Source organism: Salvelinus fontinalis, chromosome 9 (assembly GCF_029448725.1).
Source record: "Salvelinus fontinalis isolate EN_2023a chromosome 9, ASM2944872v1, whole genome shotgun sequence".
Lineage (NCBI taxonomy): Eukaryota > Metazoa > Chordata > Actinopteri > Salmoniformes > Salmonidae > Salvelinus > Salvelinus fontinalis.
Genome location: NC_074673.1, coordinates 34,288,794 through 34,306,074, shown reverse-complemented (window position 1 = coordinate 34,306,074; position 17,281 = coordinate 34,288,794). Strand labels below are relative to the sequence as shown.

Genomic DNA, 17,281 nt, shown 5'->3' with positions numbered 1-17,281 from the left:
TCGTAACTTTGAGGAAGAGTGGACCAAGGCGCAGCGTGAGAGAAATACATCTTCTTTAATGAAGACCAAAAAACACTTAAACGAACAAAAACAACAAACTGACGATCGTGAAGCTATTCAAACAAAGTGCTGACACTAAACACTACACATAGACAATTACCCACAATAGCCTAATGCCTATGGCTGCCTGAAATATGGCTCCCAATCAGAGACAATGAATGACAGCTGTCTCTGATTGAGAACCATTCAGGCAACCATAGACATACCTAGACACCTACACTCAAACACAAACCCATATACTCTACCAAAACCCCCTATACCATACAACCACCCAAGACGAGACAAATACAGACAAACATCCCCCCTGTCACACCCTGACCTAACCAAAATATTACAGAAAACAAAGATAACTAAGGCCAGGGCGTGACACCCCTTTGTAACACAACAAAATGTGGAAAAAGTCAAGGAGTGTGAATACTTTCTGAAGGCACTGTATTAACAGAGGAATGTTCCTGCCATGGAGGCAAAAAAAATCTGTTTCTGGGAGATCACCAGAGTATTGAGCATCTTGCCAAACCTTTGAAACAACTTTTAGAATTAAATAACTTTCTTTAACACAGCTGCCTTGAGCTAGGGGTGCAGATAAGCACATCGACATTCTGCAGACTCCTAAATATTTACACACATTCCATCTCAAACAATTCTATGTCTTGCCTGCGTAACCAAGATGTTCACATTATTTGTTGATAACAAGTCGTCTGCCGACGATATTCCATTGATGGAGATCAGATGAGGCTGGTGGGAGGAGTTATAGGAGGACATGCTTATTGTAATGGCTGGAATGGAATAAATGGAAATTAAAAACACATTAAACATATGGAAACCACATGTTTGACTCTGTTCCATTGATTCCATTCCAGCCATTACAATGAGCATGTCCTCCTCTAGCTCCTCCCACCCTCCTCTAATGGAAATACACTGCCTTCAGAAAGTATTCAGACGCCTTGACTTTTTCCACATTTTGTTAGGTTAAAGTCTTATTCTAAAATTTATGAAATTGTTTTTTTATTATAAATCTACACATGATACCCCATAATGACAAAGCAAAAACAGTTTTTTAGAAATGTTTGCTAATTTATATATATATAAAAAAGGGAAATGTCACATTTACATAAGTATTCAGTCCCTTTTTTTCAGTACTTTGTTGAAGCATCTTTGGAAGCAATTACAGCTTCGAGTCTTCTTGGGTTTGACGCTACAAGCTTGGCACACCTGTATTTGGGGAGTTTCTCCCATTCTTCTCTGCAGATCCACTCAAGCTCTGTCAGGTTGGATGGGGAGCGTTGCTGTACAGCTATTTTCAGGTCTCTTCAGAGATGTTTGATCGGGTTCAAGTCCAGGCTCAGGCTGGGCCACTCAAGGACATTCAGAGACTTGTCCCGAAGCCACTCCTGCATTGTCTTGGCTGTACGCTTAGGGTCATTGTCCTGTTGGAAGGTTGAACCTTCGCCCCAGTCTGAGGTCCTGAGCAGGATTTCATCAAGGATTTTTGATACCACCATGCTTCACTGTAGGGATGGTGCCAGGTTTCCTCCAGATGTGACGCTAGGCATTCAGGCCAAACAATTCAATCTTGGTTTCATCATACCAGAGAATGTTGTTTCTCATGGTCTGAGAGTCTTTAGGTGACTTTTGGCAAACTCCAAGCGGGATGTCATGTGCCTTTTACTGAGGAGTGGCTTCCGTCTGGCCACTCTACCATAAAGGCCTAATTGGTGGAGTGCTGCAGAGATGGTTGTCCTTCTGGAAGTTTATCCCATCTCCACAGAGGAACTCTAGAGCTCTGTCAGAGTGACCATCAGGTTCTTGGTCACCTCCCTGACCAAGGACCTTCTCCCCTGATTGCTCAGTTTGGCCAGGTCGCCAACTCTAGGAAGAGTCTTGGTGGTTAAAAACTTCTTCCATTTAAGAATGATGGAGGCCACTGTGTTCTTGGGGACCTTCCATGCAGCAGAAATGTATTGGTACCCTTACCCAAATCTGTTCCTCTACACAATCCTGTCTCGGAGCTCTATGGACAATTCTTTTGACCTCGTGGCTTGGTTTTTGCTCTGACATGCACTGTCAACAGACAGGTGTGCGCCTTTCCAAATCATGTCCAATCAATGGAATTTACCAAAGGTATACTCCAATCAAGTTGTAGAAACATTTCAAGGATGATCAATGGAAACAGGATGCATCTAAGCTCAATTTCGAGTCTCATAGCCAACGGTCTGAATACTTATGTAAATAAGGTATTTCTGTTTTGTTTTTTATATATTTGCAAAAAATTCTAAATACCTGTTTTTGCTTTGTCATTATGGGGTATTGTGTGTAGATTGCTGAGGATTTTTTTTTCTTAAGACAAATAGTAAAACAACAACAAAACAAGCACAACTTTCTGAATATCTGCACAGCATTAGCCAACATCAACACAAGGTCTTTTAACACACCTATACTTGGAAATGGTCTTAAGAGGCAAATTCCTAAGAAGAAATTGTCAAACCCCCAGGGAACCGTTCAGGAGTTTGCTGTTCAAGAGTTTGCTGTTGGCTGTTCCTGTGTAAACAGTAGTGTGTGACCAGCTGGGTGTGTTCCCTGTCTGACTGTTATCGCTTAAACATTTTGCATTCCAGTTGAGTGCCTCTATTCAATATTACTACAGTGCACCGCCTCAGACTAAGCAGTAGGTAAACTAATAATAGCCAATGTCTGCCCTGGATGACTTGAGTCCCGTGGCTTTAAGAGCTCTGTAGATCATCTGTAGGACCATTTAATAAGCTGTGAAGCTGCTTAAACATCTGTTATTTATTTTGGTTATTATTTTCTATCTTTTCCAACATTGGTGATTTAATCTCAGTGATTGCTGCATGCAGCTATTTCTTAAACACTACATTCAACCTAGGCCTACACACTACATTCAACCTAGGCCTACACTATTAGGCTACTCTTTAAATAATACAATTCCCAATTTAAGGTGAGAGCTAACAAAACATCACATGTAGTTGAACCCATGTTCACTAATAAACTAAATGTGTAAAACTAAATGCACTACTATTCATAGTTTCCTTATGAAGAAGTGCTTCCATCTTGTGGCTCAATCAGTGCTCTGCAGGCTGGTGCTCCTTCCTTGGATCTGTCTGATATGATGTCTCCAACAGTAGTGATGAAGTAGATTTATCATATAATTCAAAGGAATAATTACAAAAATATCAAGACAAACATTATTGATAACTTAGTAGTTAAATTTACAATCACAAAGCCCTTGGAAGTTTTTTATAAATGTTGTAATTATATACATTTTACAAAACACATTCCATGTAAAAATAAAAAGTATTCTTGTTGAAAAAAGCAAATACCAACATAAATGTGTTATTTTTTAACAAATTAAAAAGTGTGTGTTTTAGGTAAAATGTTCACAGGTTACTGTAGAAATGTTAAAAACTCTTCAGTGCTCTCTTGTAGGACAACAATGTGAGCCCAAATAAGATATGCAGTATCCTGCATACTGTCGTTCAACTAAATTCACAGCTACATAAAAATGTCCTAGAGTTTAATACAGATAGTATTTCCTCTGAGATGTCCGTGTCTGACAGACATCAACTGAGCAGGAGGTATTTTCCCAAAAGCGTAAGGGTCATTTTGATGGAGACATACAGTACATTCCTTGCTGTGTTTTTAGATTATGTTCCTACACCACAAGAGCCAGTGTGGAGACGCAGCGCCCCCTGTCTGTGGAGTGAACTCAGGGTCCTGAACTCCAGTGGCATGGTGTGCGGACTAGCATGGGACGTGTACTCGTAGGTCAGAGTGTCATAGTAATGGTACTTCACTGGTTTCCCCTGTGAATCCTGAGGGAAAGGCCAGAAACCGTACAGGTGGATCTCCTCACAGAAGCGAGTGGCCATGGTGTACATCAGTAGACCAGTAGTGGGTCTCTTTATCTGGATGTTGTTGGTCAGCCAATACCTGAAGAATGGAGCAAGATAGTTATATAACCAAGCTAAAGGTATTTTAAGGCACTCAAGAGGTACCTGACATCTGAAAAAAATACCTAAGAGGAAATCTTTGGAATCTTTATTTTAGGATAGAGCTATTTCTCAGTGTTCAATATTTTCCTTTGTATCTGGAAAATAAATCTACAGAACCTATAAAACTAGTGGACACTTGCACACGCCAAGGTCCTATGACAGATAACACATAGCAAGAATACAATTGTGTTGAAGATTATCTGAAGCCCTGATAAAGAGGATGTGTGCATTGAAGCCAATATCCATTAGAAAGCACTGAACCCTCTGCATTCTTAGCACTACAATGGCAGTCCACTCACCCTTGAATAAGCCCGTACAATAAGCACCCTTTCTCTCCCTATGTGGTGTCTTTCACTCAGCTCTCTGGGTGGATGTATGCTGAGGCGCCAGTGGGCTCAAGAAGAGGAACAAAATTGTAATAAGAGAGACAGGTCTTGGGCCTGCAGTCACAATGCAAGCCCCATCTGGTCCTCTCACTCACAGGCCCCCAGCCCAGCATGGCCTACCTGGACTTCAAGATACTCTAAGAGGAGCCCAGTGACCTAGCAGTGGCCTATGACTTGCAGGAGGTCAATGGTGGAACTATCTAGTACTCAGAGAAGCAGAAACCCAGGGGAAAGTATTCAGTTTGGCATTTATCAAGCACCACTGTAGCTAAAAGGTCATAGACATGTACTGCATTTCTAACAGCGTTTTCCCTGCATTTCAAAACATTTATTGCCCTTTCAGAAAAGATTCAAGGCTTTTTGTCAAAATACACTACAAAAAAATAACACTTCTGCTGGCTAGCTGTCCTCCTGCAAATTCAACAGCAGGCAGAGAGGCCAGCAGCAGTAAGTTGGTCACCAATGGCCTGTTGAGTAGTTCTAATACTCTGTTTAGAAATAGCAGGGGACCTGTGAACTGCTGCTTAATTAGTGGCTGCCAGGCCCTGGATTGTGGAGCTTACAGGTGTACAGACTACGAACTTCAGTGTCACAAGAGCACACGCGTTCCCTCCTTGTCTTACCCTCTGACAGCATGGAGAAGGCGCAGTGAGGGGAAGGCGGTGTGCACATCCACCGTGTGCAGCAGGATGAGACGGATGGCCCACTCCACCCTCTCCTCTCCTCCCTTGGCCATGAAGGCTGGGATCCACAGCACGCTGCCGCTGAGGCCCCGGAGCCGCTGCAGGAAGCGCTCCCTCCACTCCTCACTGGCCAGGTCCTGGAAGGCCCGCTGCACCACCGACGGGTTCATGGTCACCAGGTTGGTGCGCCGCCCCACATCCCCAGCATACTCCTCCACTGGCGCCAGATTACATCTGCAAAGATACATTTATCTAAATTATTCTGCTATCACTTAGTCCATTTGATTAGTCTTTCACAAATATTAAGGTCAAACCACAGAACTCATGAATTGGCCCAATCCTACTGTCCTCCATAAACTCCATGAAGATTTGTAAACTCCACATACACTAATTTAGGTAGCTCTGACATTGTTCAACATACACTTGAAGTGACTAAGGCTGACTAAGCACATAATTAGTCACATAATTAGTCAGCCAAGAACAACCCTACACCAAACACAGCTAGCTCAGGGGTGAACTGCAACTGAAAACCCTAATGAATGTATTCCATGTGTCATCCTGCTGTGTGTTGGTATCGTGTCCAAAGAAGGTTACTTGACTGACCTCAGGAAAAGTAATTACTACACTATACCAATGCACCGAGAGATAATGACCCAAGGGGAAATAAAATGTCCTGTATCTATAAAAATAAATAATGTGAGGCTGTGTGAGAGCCAGAGTCGGGTTTAACTGAGCACTGCTGTGAGCAGAGGCATTATCTCCCTACCTGAATACCTCAGCAAATCCCTCATCACTCCCTTCCAGCTAACGGCCCCTACTAAGCTGTCTTTCTCTGCAAACCCATCCTGACCTGTCTTTCCGTTTCCCTGTTGATCTGACACTCCAGCAGCAGGGAGGTTGGGGATTTACTCTTCCACCATAGAGGCATACAGTATGGCTCTGCATATCCAGACGGTAGATCAAGTTACACAAGGAGGATGGGGAAAAACACCTTCCCAAAGTAATGAGGGACTTCAAATATCCCAATCTCATTACAGCAGTACAAATATATCAGCAGAAATCCACTGCCTTGCTACAGTTTTGCAATTGTTGTACAGGAATCAAAAGATACAAGATATACTATGATTCCCATCCCAAAAAATCTGTGAAATATTGATATGGTTTCGCACATTTCCCAATTCCCATTCGTTCAGATGCCTCTCTTCATCAATAATTTATGTCATATGTCAAACTCATTCCACAACTGGGCCGAGTGGCTGTGGGTTTTCGCTCCTCCCTTGTTCTTGATTGATTAATTAAGGTCACTAATTAGTAAGGAACTCCCCTCACCTGGTAGTCTAGGTCTTAATTGAAATGAACAACCAAAAACCAGCAGACACTAGGCCCTCCATGGAATGAGTTTGAAACCCCTGATTTATGTGCTCTACTTTCTAATTACCCATACTCACGATGCAGTGAAGGCATTTTTGCCTGGTCACAGAAAGCTGCTGTGTTGTGCACTGAAGTCCACAAGCGAAGGGAAAAGATGACAGGAGGAGAGGGCGTAGATAGTTGCGAGAAGGAATTATATATACAACGAGCAGTGATCATGCTGTTTTTATGTGGCTGTTATGAAAGTGAACTGTGTTTGCGTGTGATCAGTGGTGTATTCATTCTGCCGATTCTGTTGAAAAGCGCTTCTTAAATGGAAGCAAACTGTATCGGGATAAACATGCCTGAATTTGTCCAATAAAAACTCTAATTTGTAACTGTTGGACTAATGATTACACCCTAGATCAGCTAGATGCAGGCAAGAGTGTGCAAGGCGGTATTGAATGTGTCAAAGTCTGTCACCTTGATTAGTCAAAAATCTCTCGACCTGTGCACCTACATTGTAAACTTGTAAACATTGTAAACTTTTATTCATAGGTTAGGTTGTAGCAACCTCATGATGGGTATAGGGAAAATTGGTCTATCATGTAGTAGACTAAACCTATCGATGTTACATTGAGCTGGGTGAATGGAATTTGAATGACAATCATCCAATATGCTGTAATAGAAATAAAGCCATGCTCATTAAAAAAAAATCATCCTCCCTCATCTCAAACGGCACCGACCGCCACTGTCACAGTGCCTTGCTGTAGTGTGGACACAGTTAGGCAACCTTGGATTTCTTCCCCCTATAACATCTGTAGTTGTATAATTGCTATGCATAGCTGTACTTTCTCTGTTGCTATACTGAAAGACAAAGCAGTTATATAGCAATAAATAACCCACTCACAGAAAGCCGTTTGCTGACACACTAGCACAGAGCAGCATTGACGGATGGTTTCAGACAGACATTCTCCCTTGGTAAATGAGTGTAGCAGTCCTAGGAACAAACGGCAGTGCTTCTCTAAAGCACCTCATTACATTTCGGGTGGATAGCAGTAGCTTTTGAAAATGTCACATTTACCCAGCAGGTATTTCATTGCTGTAAGTACTGCTGCTCATTTCTAAAAGTAGCAGGCATTTCAAAGGTGTGGAGAATATGTTATAGAGCAGTGGCATTGAATCCTCAATGTAAAGTATTTGTGAAATCTAAGGGACTGTGCTTACATAAAAGTTATGAGTATAAAGATGTATAGTGCTTAAATAGAGAGAGCCTCATTACTATCCTGAATATTCCACTGCAAATTCAATGATAAATTAACTCATTCACTTCTATACACAGCAAATTGGCCCGTATTACCTAGTCTTGATTTCTCAGTGTAACATTGCTAGTGTTGATTCAGCTGTAAAATTATGTTAACACTCATTCATGTAAAAGAATCCCAGTGTTGATGTTAATAACCAATCTTCAACCAAAATCACGCCCCAAAATTATCATATTTACCAGAATGCTCTATTGCAGGTAGATTTTAACAATTGTTTGTTTCAAATGTTTCCATGTTTTTGCATGTACATTGATTGATGAATTAATATTATGCGTCTCGAATATAAATAACATACATTTTTCTAAACAAATCCAATCAGTTACTGGGACTTGTTGCACCCGTTACTGAAATGGTTGTTCCAGTTTAGATGCTTTACGTAGTCTCATATTTTAGCCTTCCCAACCCGGCAGTCATTCTAAATGCAGGTTGCGAGTGAATACAAATGAAAAATGTTGGATATCCCCACTCTGGCTGAATTCCAATAGGAATTACACATCACTTTGCAAGCCAACATAATGTTACTTGCAGGCCTGGTGTTGCCTGTGAACCATGATTTTCAGCCCACTGTATTAGGATAAAACTAAGCCCTCAAAATAAGGCCTTATGAAATATGTGTTGTATTGCGTTAAATATTTTAATTTAATGATACCATATTCACTTAGTAGGCCACAGGACCAAAAATGTAAGAATGCAACAACCATGTCTCTGTCACCAGGGGTGCAACTTTCACTGGGGATGGGGGGGACATATCCCGCCCAAATTCTGAAATTTGATTTTTGTCCCCCCCAGTTTTATAATTGGAATGTGATACAAAACGATGCAATGGTGTGCTTTAGGATCATGTGAACACCTCCGTAAAATCGGGTAGGTTGTTTGGAGTGTTTATCCGACTGGATAAAAAAATATATATTTATGTCCCCACCACTTCTAAAACCAAATTTGCACCCCTGTCTGTCACTAACAAATACAGTCATGGGTGGTAACTCTACAATTCACTTGGAAGGCAAAGCTCTGTGGGAAATATGCAAATAAGGCTTTACACTAAGCAGTGTGTTAATTTAACACTGAAAAGTGAGGACCGGTATAGACACTGGACTAGTGTTGAATTTAACACTGGAGAATTTACTGTGTACAAGAAGATAATTTGATTAAATGGAAATAACAACACTATATTGAAACTCACCTGCATCAATTAATTTCATGCAATAGCTGTTATAAAAACCAGGGGTGCAACTTTCACTGGGGATGTAGGTGTCCCCATCACATTTTTAAATGGCATTTTTGTCCCCCACAGTTTTATTATTGGAATGTGATACAACACGAGGCAATGGTGTGCTTTGGGACCATGCGGACGCCTCCGAGCGGTCGGGTAGGCTGTTTGGAGTGTTTATCTGACTGGAAAAAATAAATAATAATATGCGCCCCTGATAAGAACCAAAGAAAATAAAAGTTTATTGGTCGTGTACACAGATTTGCAGATGTTATCGCAGGTCCAGCGAAATGCTTGTGTTTCTAGTTCCAACAGTGCAGTAAAAAAACAATACACACATAATCCAGAAAAAAAAAAACATTATATAGGTTGAGCCATTAGTAGAATACGGTACTGAGAGTGTACAAAACATTAGGAACACCTGCTCTTTCCATGACATAGACTGACCAGGTGAATCCAGGTGAAAACTATGATCCCTTATTGATGTCAACTGTTAAATCCACTTCAATCAGTGTAGATGAAGTGGAAGAGAACGGTTAAATAAGGATTTTTAAGCCTTAAAACAATTAATACATGGATTGTGTTTGTGTGCCATTCAGAGGGTGAATGGGCAAGACAAAAGATGTAAGTGCCTTTAAACGGGGTATGGTAGTAGGTGCCAGGCGTACCAGTCTGAGTGTGTCAAGAACTGCAATTCTGCTGGTGGTTTCATGCTCAACAGTTTCCTGTGTGTATCAAGAATGGTCCACCACCCAAAGGACATCCAGCCAACTTGACACAACTGTGGGAAACATTGGAGTCAACATGGGCCAGCATCCCTGTGGAACGCTTTCAACACCTTGTGTAGTCCATGCCCCGATTAATCAAGGCTGTTCTGAGGGCAAAAGGTTTTGTTTTGTACACTCAGTGTAGATAATGTAGGTATTCCTCTTGTCCAGATGGGATAGGGCAGTGTGCAGTGCAATGGTGATCTGTATGGGCCAATATGGGAATTGTAGTGGGTCTAGGGTGTCTGATAAGGTGGAGGTGATATGGTTCTTAACTAGCCTCTCAAAGCACTTCATCAGATCAGTTCCTTTCCCTGTCTTGTGTACAGGAACAATTGTGAACATCTTGAATCAAGTGGGGACTACAGATTGGGATATGGAGAGTAAACACTCCAGCCAGCTGGTCTGTATATGCTCTGAGGACGCGGCTAGGGATACTGTCTGGGCCGGCAGCCCTGCGAGAGTTAACCTGCTTAAATGACTTACTCACGTCGACTACAGAGAACGAGAGCACATTTTACCTGATAACAAAGTCATAGGAGTCTATCTCTGGCCCACAGCTGCTGTTGAGTAGGATCCCAGAGTTCCCTATGATGGCACAGCGCCTGTGGTGCTGGTTCTTCATGGGGGATGCAGTGGGCAGCAACTGGTATAGGTTTTCTGAGATATTGGTAGTGCTCTGACGATCAAAGATGTAGTGGATGATATCGCCAGGTTTCAATGTGCCCTTCAGAATAGAGATGTCCCTCTCTGGGTCAAAGAACCTCAGGATGTTCTTCCTATAGAAAGAAAAGAAGTTATCCATGAGGGAATACCTAGCATAGAGGAGTGTGAGATCTGATGGAGACCAATGCAGAGGTTGGCCTACCTGATGAGATTGGAGAGGGTCCTGTTGAACGTCCAGTTATCTGTAGAGAGCTTGGTGGTATTATTCAAGTATGAAGGAGAAGCAGGTCTCTTGTCCTCCCCTTCACTGACTAAAGGTTTAGGATTGACCTTCATTGCTACATTTCTACAACAGGACAGAGAGGCATTAATCCTAAATTAAGGGCAACATGACTTTGATACATGTGATATAAGAATTAATGTCATCACTTAAAAAAGCAGTGTGAATGAACAACCATGTCCTGTGTGTAAAGCCATCAAACGTGTAATGAAAGCCTTATAGTCCATTTAATGACATCATTAATGAGACTTATTTTCAAACCCCAGGGAGTGCCCCATGGTGGCGGTGGGGTTATGGTATGGGCAGGCGTAAACTACGGACAATGAACACAATTGGATTTTATCAATGGCAATTTGAATGCACAGAGATACTGTGATAAGATCCTGAGGCCCATTGTCGTGCCACCATCACCTAATAATGCACGGCCCCATGTCGAAAGGATCTGTACACAAGCTGAAAATGTTTCAGTTCTTCCATGGCCTGCATACTCACCAGACATGTCACCCATTGAGCATGTTTGGGATGATCTGGATCGACGTGTACAACAGCGTGTCCCAGTTCCTGCCAATATCGGCAACTTCGCACAGCCATTGAAGAGGAGTGGGACAACATTCCACAGGCCACAATCAACAGCCTGATCAACTCTATGCAAAGGAGATGTGCCATGCTGCATGAGGTAAATGGTGGTAACTCATACCATATACTGCCTGGTTTTCTTATCCACGCCACTACCTTCTTTGAAGGTACACTATATATACAAAAGTATGTGGACACCGCTTTAAATTTGTGGATTTGGCTATTTCAGCCACACCAGTTGCTGACAGGTGTATAAAATCGTGCACACAGTCATGCAATCTTCATAGACAAAGATTGGCAGTAGAATGGGCTTACTGAAGAGCTTAGTGACTTTCAACGTAGCACCGTCATAAGGATACCACCTTTCCAACAAGTCAGTTTGTCAAATTTCTGCTCTTCTAGAGCTGCTCCGGTTAACTGTAAGTGCTGTTATTGTGAAATGGAAACATCTAGGAGCAACAACGGCTCAGCAACGAAGTGGTAGTTCACACAAGCTCACAGAACGGGACAGCCTAGTAATGAAGAGCATAGCGTATGCAACACTCACTACCGAGTTCCAAACAGCCTCTGGAAGCAACGGCATCACAAGTACTGTTTGTCGGGAGCTTCATGAAATGGGTTTCCGCACACAAGCCTGAGATCACTATGCCCAATGCCCAGCGTCGGCGGGAGGAATAATGGTCTGGGGCTGTTTTTCATAGTTCGAGCTAGGCCCCTTAGTTCCAGTGAAGGGAAATCTTAACGCTACAGCATACAATGACATTATAGACAATTCTGTGCTTCCAATTGTGTGGCAACAGTTTGGGGAAGGCCCTTTCCTGTTTCAGCATGTCAATGCCCACGTGCACAAAGCGAGGTCCATGCAGAAATGGTTTGTTGAGATCGGTGTGAAAGAACTTGACTAGCCTGCACAGAGCCCTGACCTCAACCCCATCAAACACCTTTGGGATGAATTGGAACTCCGACTGCGAGCCAGGCCTAATCGCCCAACATCAGTGCTCAACCTCACTAACGCTCTTGTGGCTGAATGGAAGCAAGTCCCCACAGCAATGTTCCAACATCTAGTGGAAAGCCTTCCCAGCAGCAGCAAAGGGGGGACCAACTCCATATTAATGCCCATGAATTTGGAATGAGATGTTCGACGAGCAGGTGTCCACTTACTTTTGTTCGTGTAGTGTATCTATGACCAACAGATGCATATCTGTATTCCCAGTCATGTGAAATACATAGATTAGGGCCTAATGAATTTATTTTAATTGACTAATTGTCACGATCGTGTGGCGGATTGACGGACCAAAATGCAGCAGTTGGAAAATAAGCCATCTTCTTTTATTAACACCACGAAGATGAACACGACACAAAACTCTATACAAACTAACAAAACGACCGTGAAGCTACAAACGTTGTGCACATACATACAGGCTACAAACGTTCTACATAGACAATTACTCACAACCAATGAGAGCCTATGGCTACCCTAAATAAGGCTCCCAATCAGAGACAACCGAAATCAGCTGTCTCTAATTGGGAACTCATTCAGGTAACCATAGACTCTCCTAGATAACTAACCATACATAGACAACGCTAGACATCTACACTCAACACAAACCCATATACTACACCCCATAACCCCTTTACCATATAAACACCCAACACCAACAAAACATAAACATTCCCCATGTCACACCCTGACCTAACTAAAATAATAAAGAAAACAAAGAATACTAAGGCCAGGGCGTGACACTAATTTCCTTATATGAACTGTAACTCAGTAAAATCTTTGAAATTGTTGCATGTTGCATTCATATTTTTGTTCAGTACACATCAGAGATTGTACATCAATTATGTGATTTATTAATTATTTTAATTAGATACACACAATTCTGTAATCCATGCAGCTTTCCCAAATCTCATAGGTCTTACATGTTTCTATGGAAACAAGCAATTTAATGTTTTTTATTCAGGTTCATTCTCTTGCCTTAGGGCAAAACCCAATCATAGGGTAATGAGATTGCTGATATGTTCATGTGTATTAAGTCTGTTAATTATTTTACATGTCTGCAAGCATATGAGCTCTGAAGGGTAGCAAATAAAAAGCTAGAATAACAGAATTGATGAGTATTACAAAATCAGGAGGCAATGGAGGAAGGGTCAGACCAGCCTGACAAACCTGTTTGGCTTGGGAATGAGGCTGTGCAAGTACAATTCTCTGGAACCTCCAAGATTTCTAGACCAAGAAAAAAGTAATTATAGCCACCATCAGAATAATGCACAATATTGTTTGTATGTGTATGTAGTGTATTGTTAAAAGAATTATAATAACTGTACAAAAAATATTATTAGTTAGATGAATGGAATCGTGCAGAACATGAAGTGTGAGGGGCAAGAGCTGGTTTAATCAAATTCCAGGCATATAACTCAAGCTGTCAGAATAAGGTATATGGCTATGCTCTTAATGTGTATTTAGATGAGCAGTAGGCTCATCACGCTGACGTGAACATGAAGGACAAGAGCATGCATCAAAATGCAGTCAGATGGTGACACAGAACAGCCATTACATTGATATAATACTAGAAAATGTGCGCTGAAGGCCATGCTTGTCATTAAAGAGGTATGTAGGCAATGTGTCACATGATCCCTGGTAGGGCGAGATATCTCAATGTCTCAGGTATCTTATGTACCTGAGGGAAAAAAACAGGACATGCCAACTGATCTACCAATCTGACTGTTGCCCAGTCTGGATAAAAACGTGTAGTCGGTCAACATCCCCTACACATCCTGTAAAGATCAACCTGAATGCTATATTAACTGTACTCTATGAGTAGCATGGACTACTGTTCAAGATATACAACATTAGATACATCATCATTGCCTTTTATGACCACAATCTCAACATAATAAAGAAAAGACGATAAAATCTCATCACATATCTGCTTCAAAAACCCAACTCTCACGGGGTGTGTAAAACTATAAAGCTCCAGAAAATCAATTAGAGCAAGCACTCAGTACCATAATACTATTGCTCCACTAATTGGAAGGTGCAAATGGACAGTGAAAATACCAATTAGGTATGTGCAATTGCATCTTGTGTCAGTTATTACAGAGACAAGGAAAATCACTAATATACCAGGCGGCAGACCAGGAGCTAGGAGCATTCAATCTGCTGAAATGAATGTGACAGGCCTAGCTGTGCTATCTGGGGAGCAACACAGCTATTCTATTGTTCTTGGAATGGAGATATGCACTAATATAGGCAAGCTCCTTCATGAAACATTTGTAATTCATTGGTTCTGACCATGTAATTACCATATAAACATAATTATTACTGTGTAATTACCACCATAAGTTTGTTAATAAATACCTGGTCATTTCTGAACCGTAAGACAAAGTACTGCATACCAACTGTTCCAGCTGCTTAACATTTACAGCCTTGAGACTTGTGCTATCATTCTCTCCAGCCCCAGAAGTGTCCAAGGCAGAACTGTTTGCAGCACATGTATCTTCCAAGCTTCAAGAGTTGTATTTGTGTAATAGAGGATTTCTGCTGCAGGGCTCAATTATGTCTGGAGAAAGGCAAACTGTTTCTTCTGTCACCAGTCTGTTGCTCTCTCAGTAACAAATCAAACAGTAATCTCCTATCTGCACAGCCACCCACCAAACAGCCCTCTACCATGACATGACTGGAGCTGGAGTGCAAACAGGATACGCTGAAGTGTGGAACAAAACCACCAAGCGCATGCCATTTGTCACGAAGCCCTGGGGTGTCTCAGCTCAGCCTGATGATGCTATTGATTCAAGGTTTGATGTGGAAAGAAAAATGGGCTTCCAATTATTGGACTGGTTCCTTTTGATACAGTGGTCTGTTCTATTGTGTTAGTATCTCTTCTAAAACAGTGACTATACAGACTGTTTTTATTATGAAAATGCAATAGAATTAGAGCAAAATCCAGTTGACACAGCTGTTAGAGAGTACAGTATTCTTCACTGAAGAGAGCTAACAGTGTAAAGTTACACCTAAAACTATCTGATTACCAGCACATTGTTTCTCCCCCCCAAAAACTCCCCTGGTTTTGTGGAAATTAGTTAATCCATGCACCCCATAAGTTAAGTGGCAAGAGTACACGTATACAAACATGCGCACGCACGCACGCACACACACACACACACACACACACACACACACCTAGGATCTGAAGGTAGTCCTTAAAGATACTATAGCCTACTGTATAATGCATGGAGGATACACTTCACACAAATTGCTCTTTGGAGATACAGGTATTGAGCGTCTGTTGAACAGCTGTCATCAATTGCATTATTACACTGGGATATCACAAACAAAGGAACAGCTAAAGTGAATGGTTCGATTAAAAACCAAAGACTACACTCTTTGAAAAAAGGGTTCCAAAAGGGTTCTTCGGCTGTCCACATAGGAGAACCCTTTTCGATTCCAGGTAGAACCATCTGTAGAAAGGGTTCTACATAGAACACAAGAGTTCTACCTGGAACCAAAAGGTTCTACCTGGAACCAAAAAGATGTAAAGGAATAGGAGTAGAACGTATCAATACATGCACAGGGGCTTGTAACCTTGAAATGCACAAAAATCTACATGCATCCTACTGAAGAAATGTAAGAGGAGCGCTCAACATCTTCTAAAGTTCTAAACTGAATGAGTGAAGATAACGCTGAATCTAGCAATTTTATATGAACATAAGATAATTATATTTATCTGAATAATGCATTTTAACATCTAGATAACACGTGCAACAAAATGCATGAACAACTCGAATCAGAATCCACCGCTATACTTACGCAATTTCTTTCTCGACTTCAGCAATATCAGCAATGATCAAAAATAATACCAGCACTGTTACAATTCCAAACATCAATGTTCGTAATTCTAACTGCATGACTGAGAAGGTTGAAGAACTAATCGAAGCTACACTCAAAAAATCCAAATCGATTGCATATATTATCCTTTTAATCGCTGACATTGATAGATTGTACGCAATTAAACTCAATTATGTCCACCAAAATTCTTCAATGTTCATTTTAAACGAAGACCATTTGTCTACGAACAAATCCCAGGTTCAAGTCCTTTTATAACGTTTTTTCTTTCTCCCTTTTTTCCCAACAGCAGCGGCACTGTTTTCATTCTCACCCCAATTCCCCCAGTCAAACTTTCAAAGCTTGTGCTTGAAACTACAAGGGATTGAGATACGAGCAATATGGAAAAGATTTAAACCTTAAAGGTACAGCACGCCCTATGGCTTTCTACAGTAGGGTAGCCTATATTTGCTCTTGGAGGCTTAGGCTATAGGTTGCTATAATTGGCTGCTATCTATTACCATTGTCTGGGCATCATTGAATTGTGATTGACTATTGTTGTAGAACTAACTGATAACCAGGTTCAAGGGACCACCTGACATTATTAGGCTACCATATGTCATCAAATTAATATTCAGTGTCTATGTTTAACCATTCATCATATAAAGATAATTGTAATAGACACAAAATAATAAAATATGTCATTGCTGTCTTTGTGAGGTTAGGTTTGTTGAGATAACATTTTAAAAAATCTAATTTTGTATCATAAAGATGTTTATTGGGTTCCATTCTGGTGTCATCCTAACATAAATTATCCTTTGTATAGCTGGTTGTCCTGTCTGAGTCTGATTACTGTCCTCGCTCCAATGCAAAACCTTTCCGCTTTCAACTTAATGGTAGTCATGTTGAGTCAGTGAAAATTGTGTTTGTCAGGCGGATGGATGGGTGAGTGATTGAAGACCTAAGGGAGGAATTAAATAGCGCCAGTACTCAGTTAAAAAGCATGTGCATTTACTGTACATTTTATCACTTTACTGGCTCATCGTACTGGTACACTGGGGCTCTTTCAGCACAGCATTCCAATAAATCTGTCTAGTGACATTGGAAATGGATTTCTCAATAAAACCTTTTAAGGATTTTTTT

At 41.2% G+C, this 17,281-nt stretch overlaps 1 protein-coding gene across 1 annotated transcript; it reads right to left on the bottom strand.

Moving 5' to 3' along the window:
• Positions 1–983: 983 nt before the first annotated feature.
• LOC129862470 (alpha-2,8-sialyltransferase 8B-like) lies at positions 984–16,500 on the bottom strand. Its single transcript, XM_055934183.1, has 6 exons — positions 16,124–16,500; positions 13,484–13,540; positions 10,660–10,803; positions 10,313–10,570; positions 5,080–5,373; positions 984–4,008 (listed from the first exon to the last, which is right to left on the bottom strand). The coding sequence occupies exons 1-6, from the start codon at positions 16,303–16,305 to the stop codon at positions 3,723–3,725; spliced, it is 1,221 nt and encodes a 406-aa protein (XP_055790158.1). The 5' UTR covers positions 16,306–16,500; the 3' UTR covers positions 984–3,722.
• Positions 16,501–17,281: the final 781 nt, after the last annotated feature.

What these genes read in the sequence shown, in the direction of transcription:
- LOC129862470 (XM_055934183.1), bottom strand. Translation starts at nt 16,305, where the DNA reads ATGTCAGCGATTAAAAGGATAATATATGCAATCGATTTGGATTTTTTG. An exon ending in CTCATTCCCAAGCCAAACAG is followed by an intron (nt 10,804 to 13,483) that starts GTTTGTCAGGCT and finishes GTCCTGTTGTAG; the next exon opens with AAATGTAGCAATGAAGGTCA. An exon ending in TCCTATGACTTTGTTATCAG is followed by an intron (nt 5,374 to 10,312) that starts GTAAAATGTGCT and finishes GTATCTTTGCAG; the next exon opens with ATGTAATCTGGCGCCAGTGG.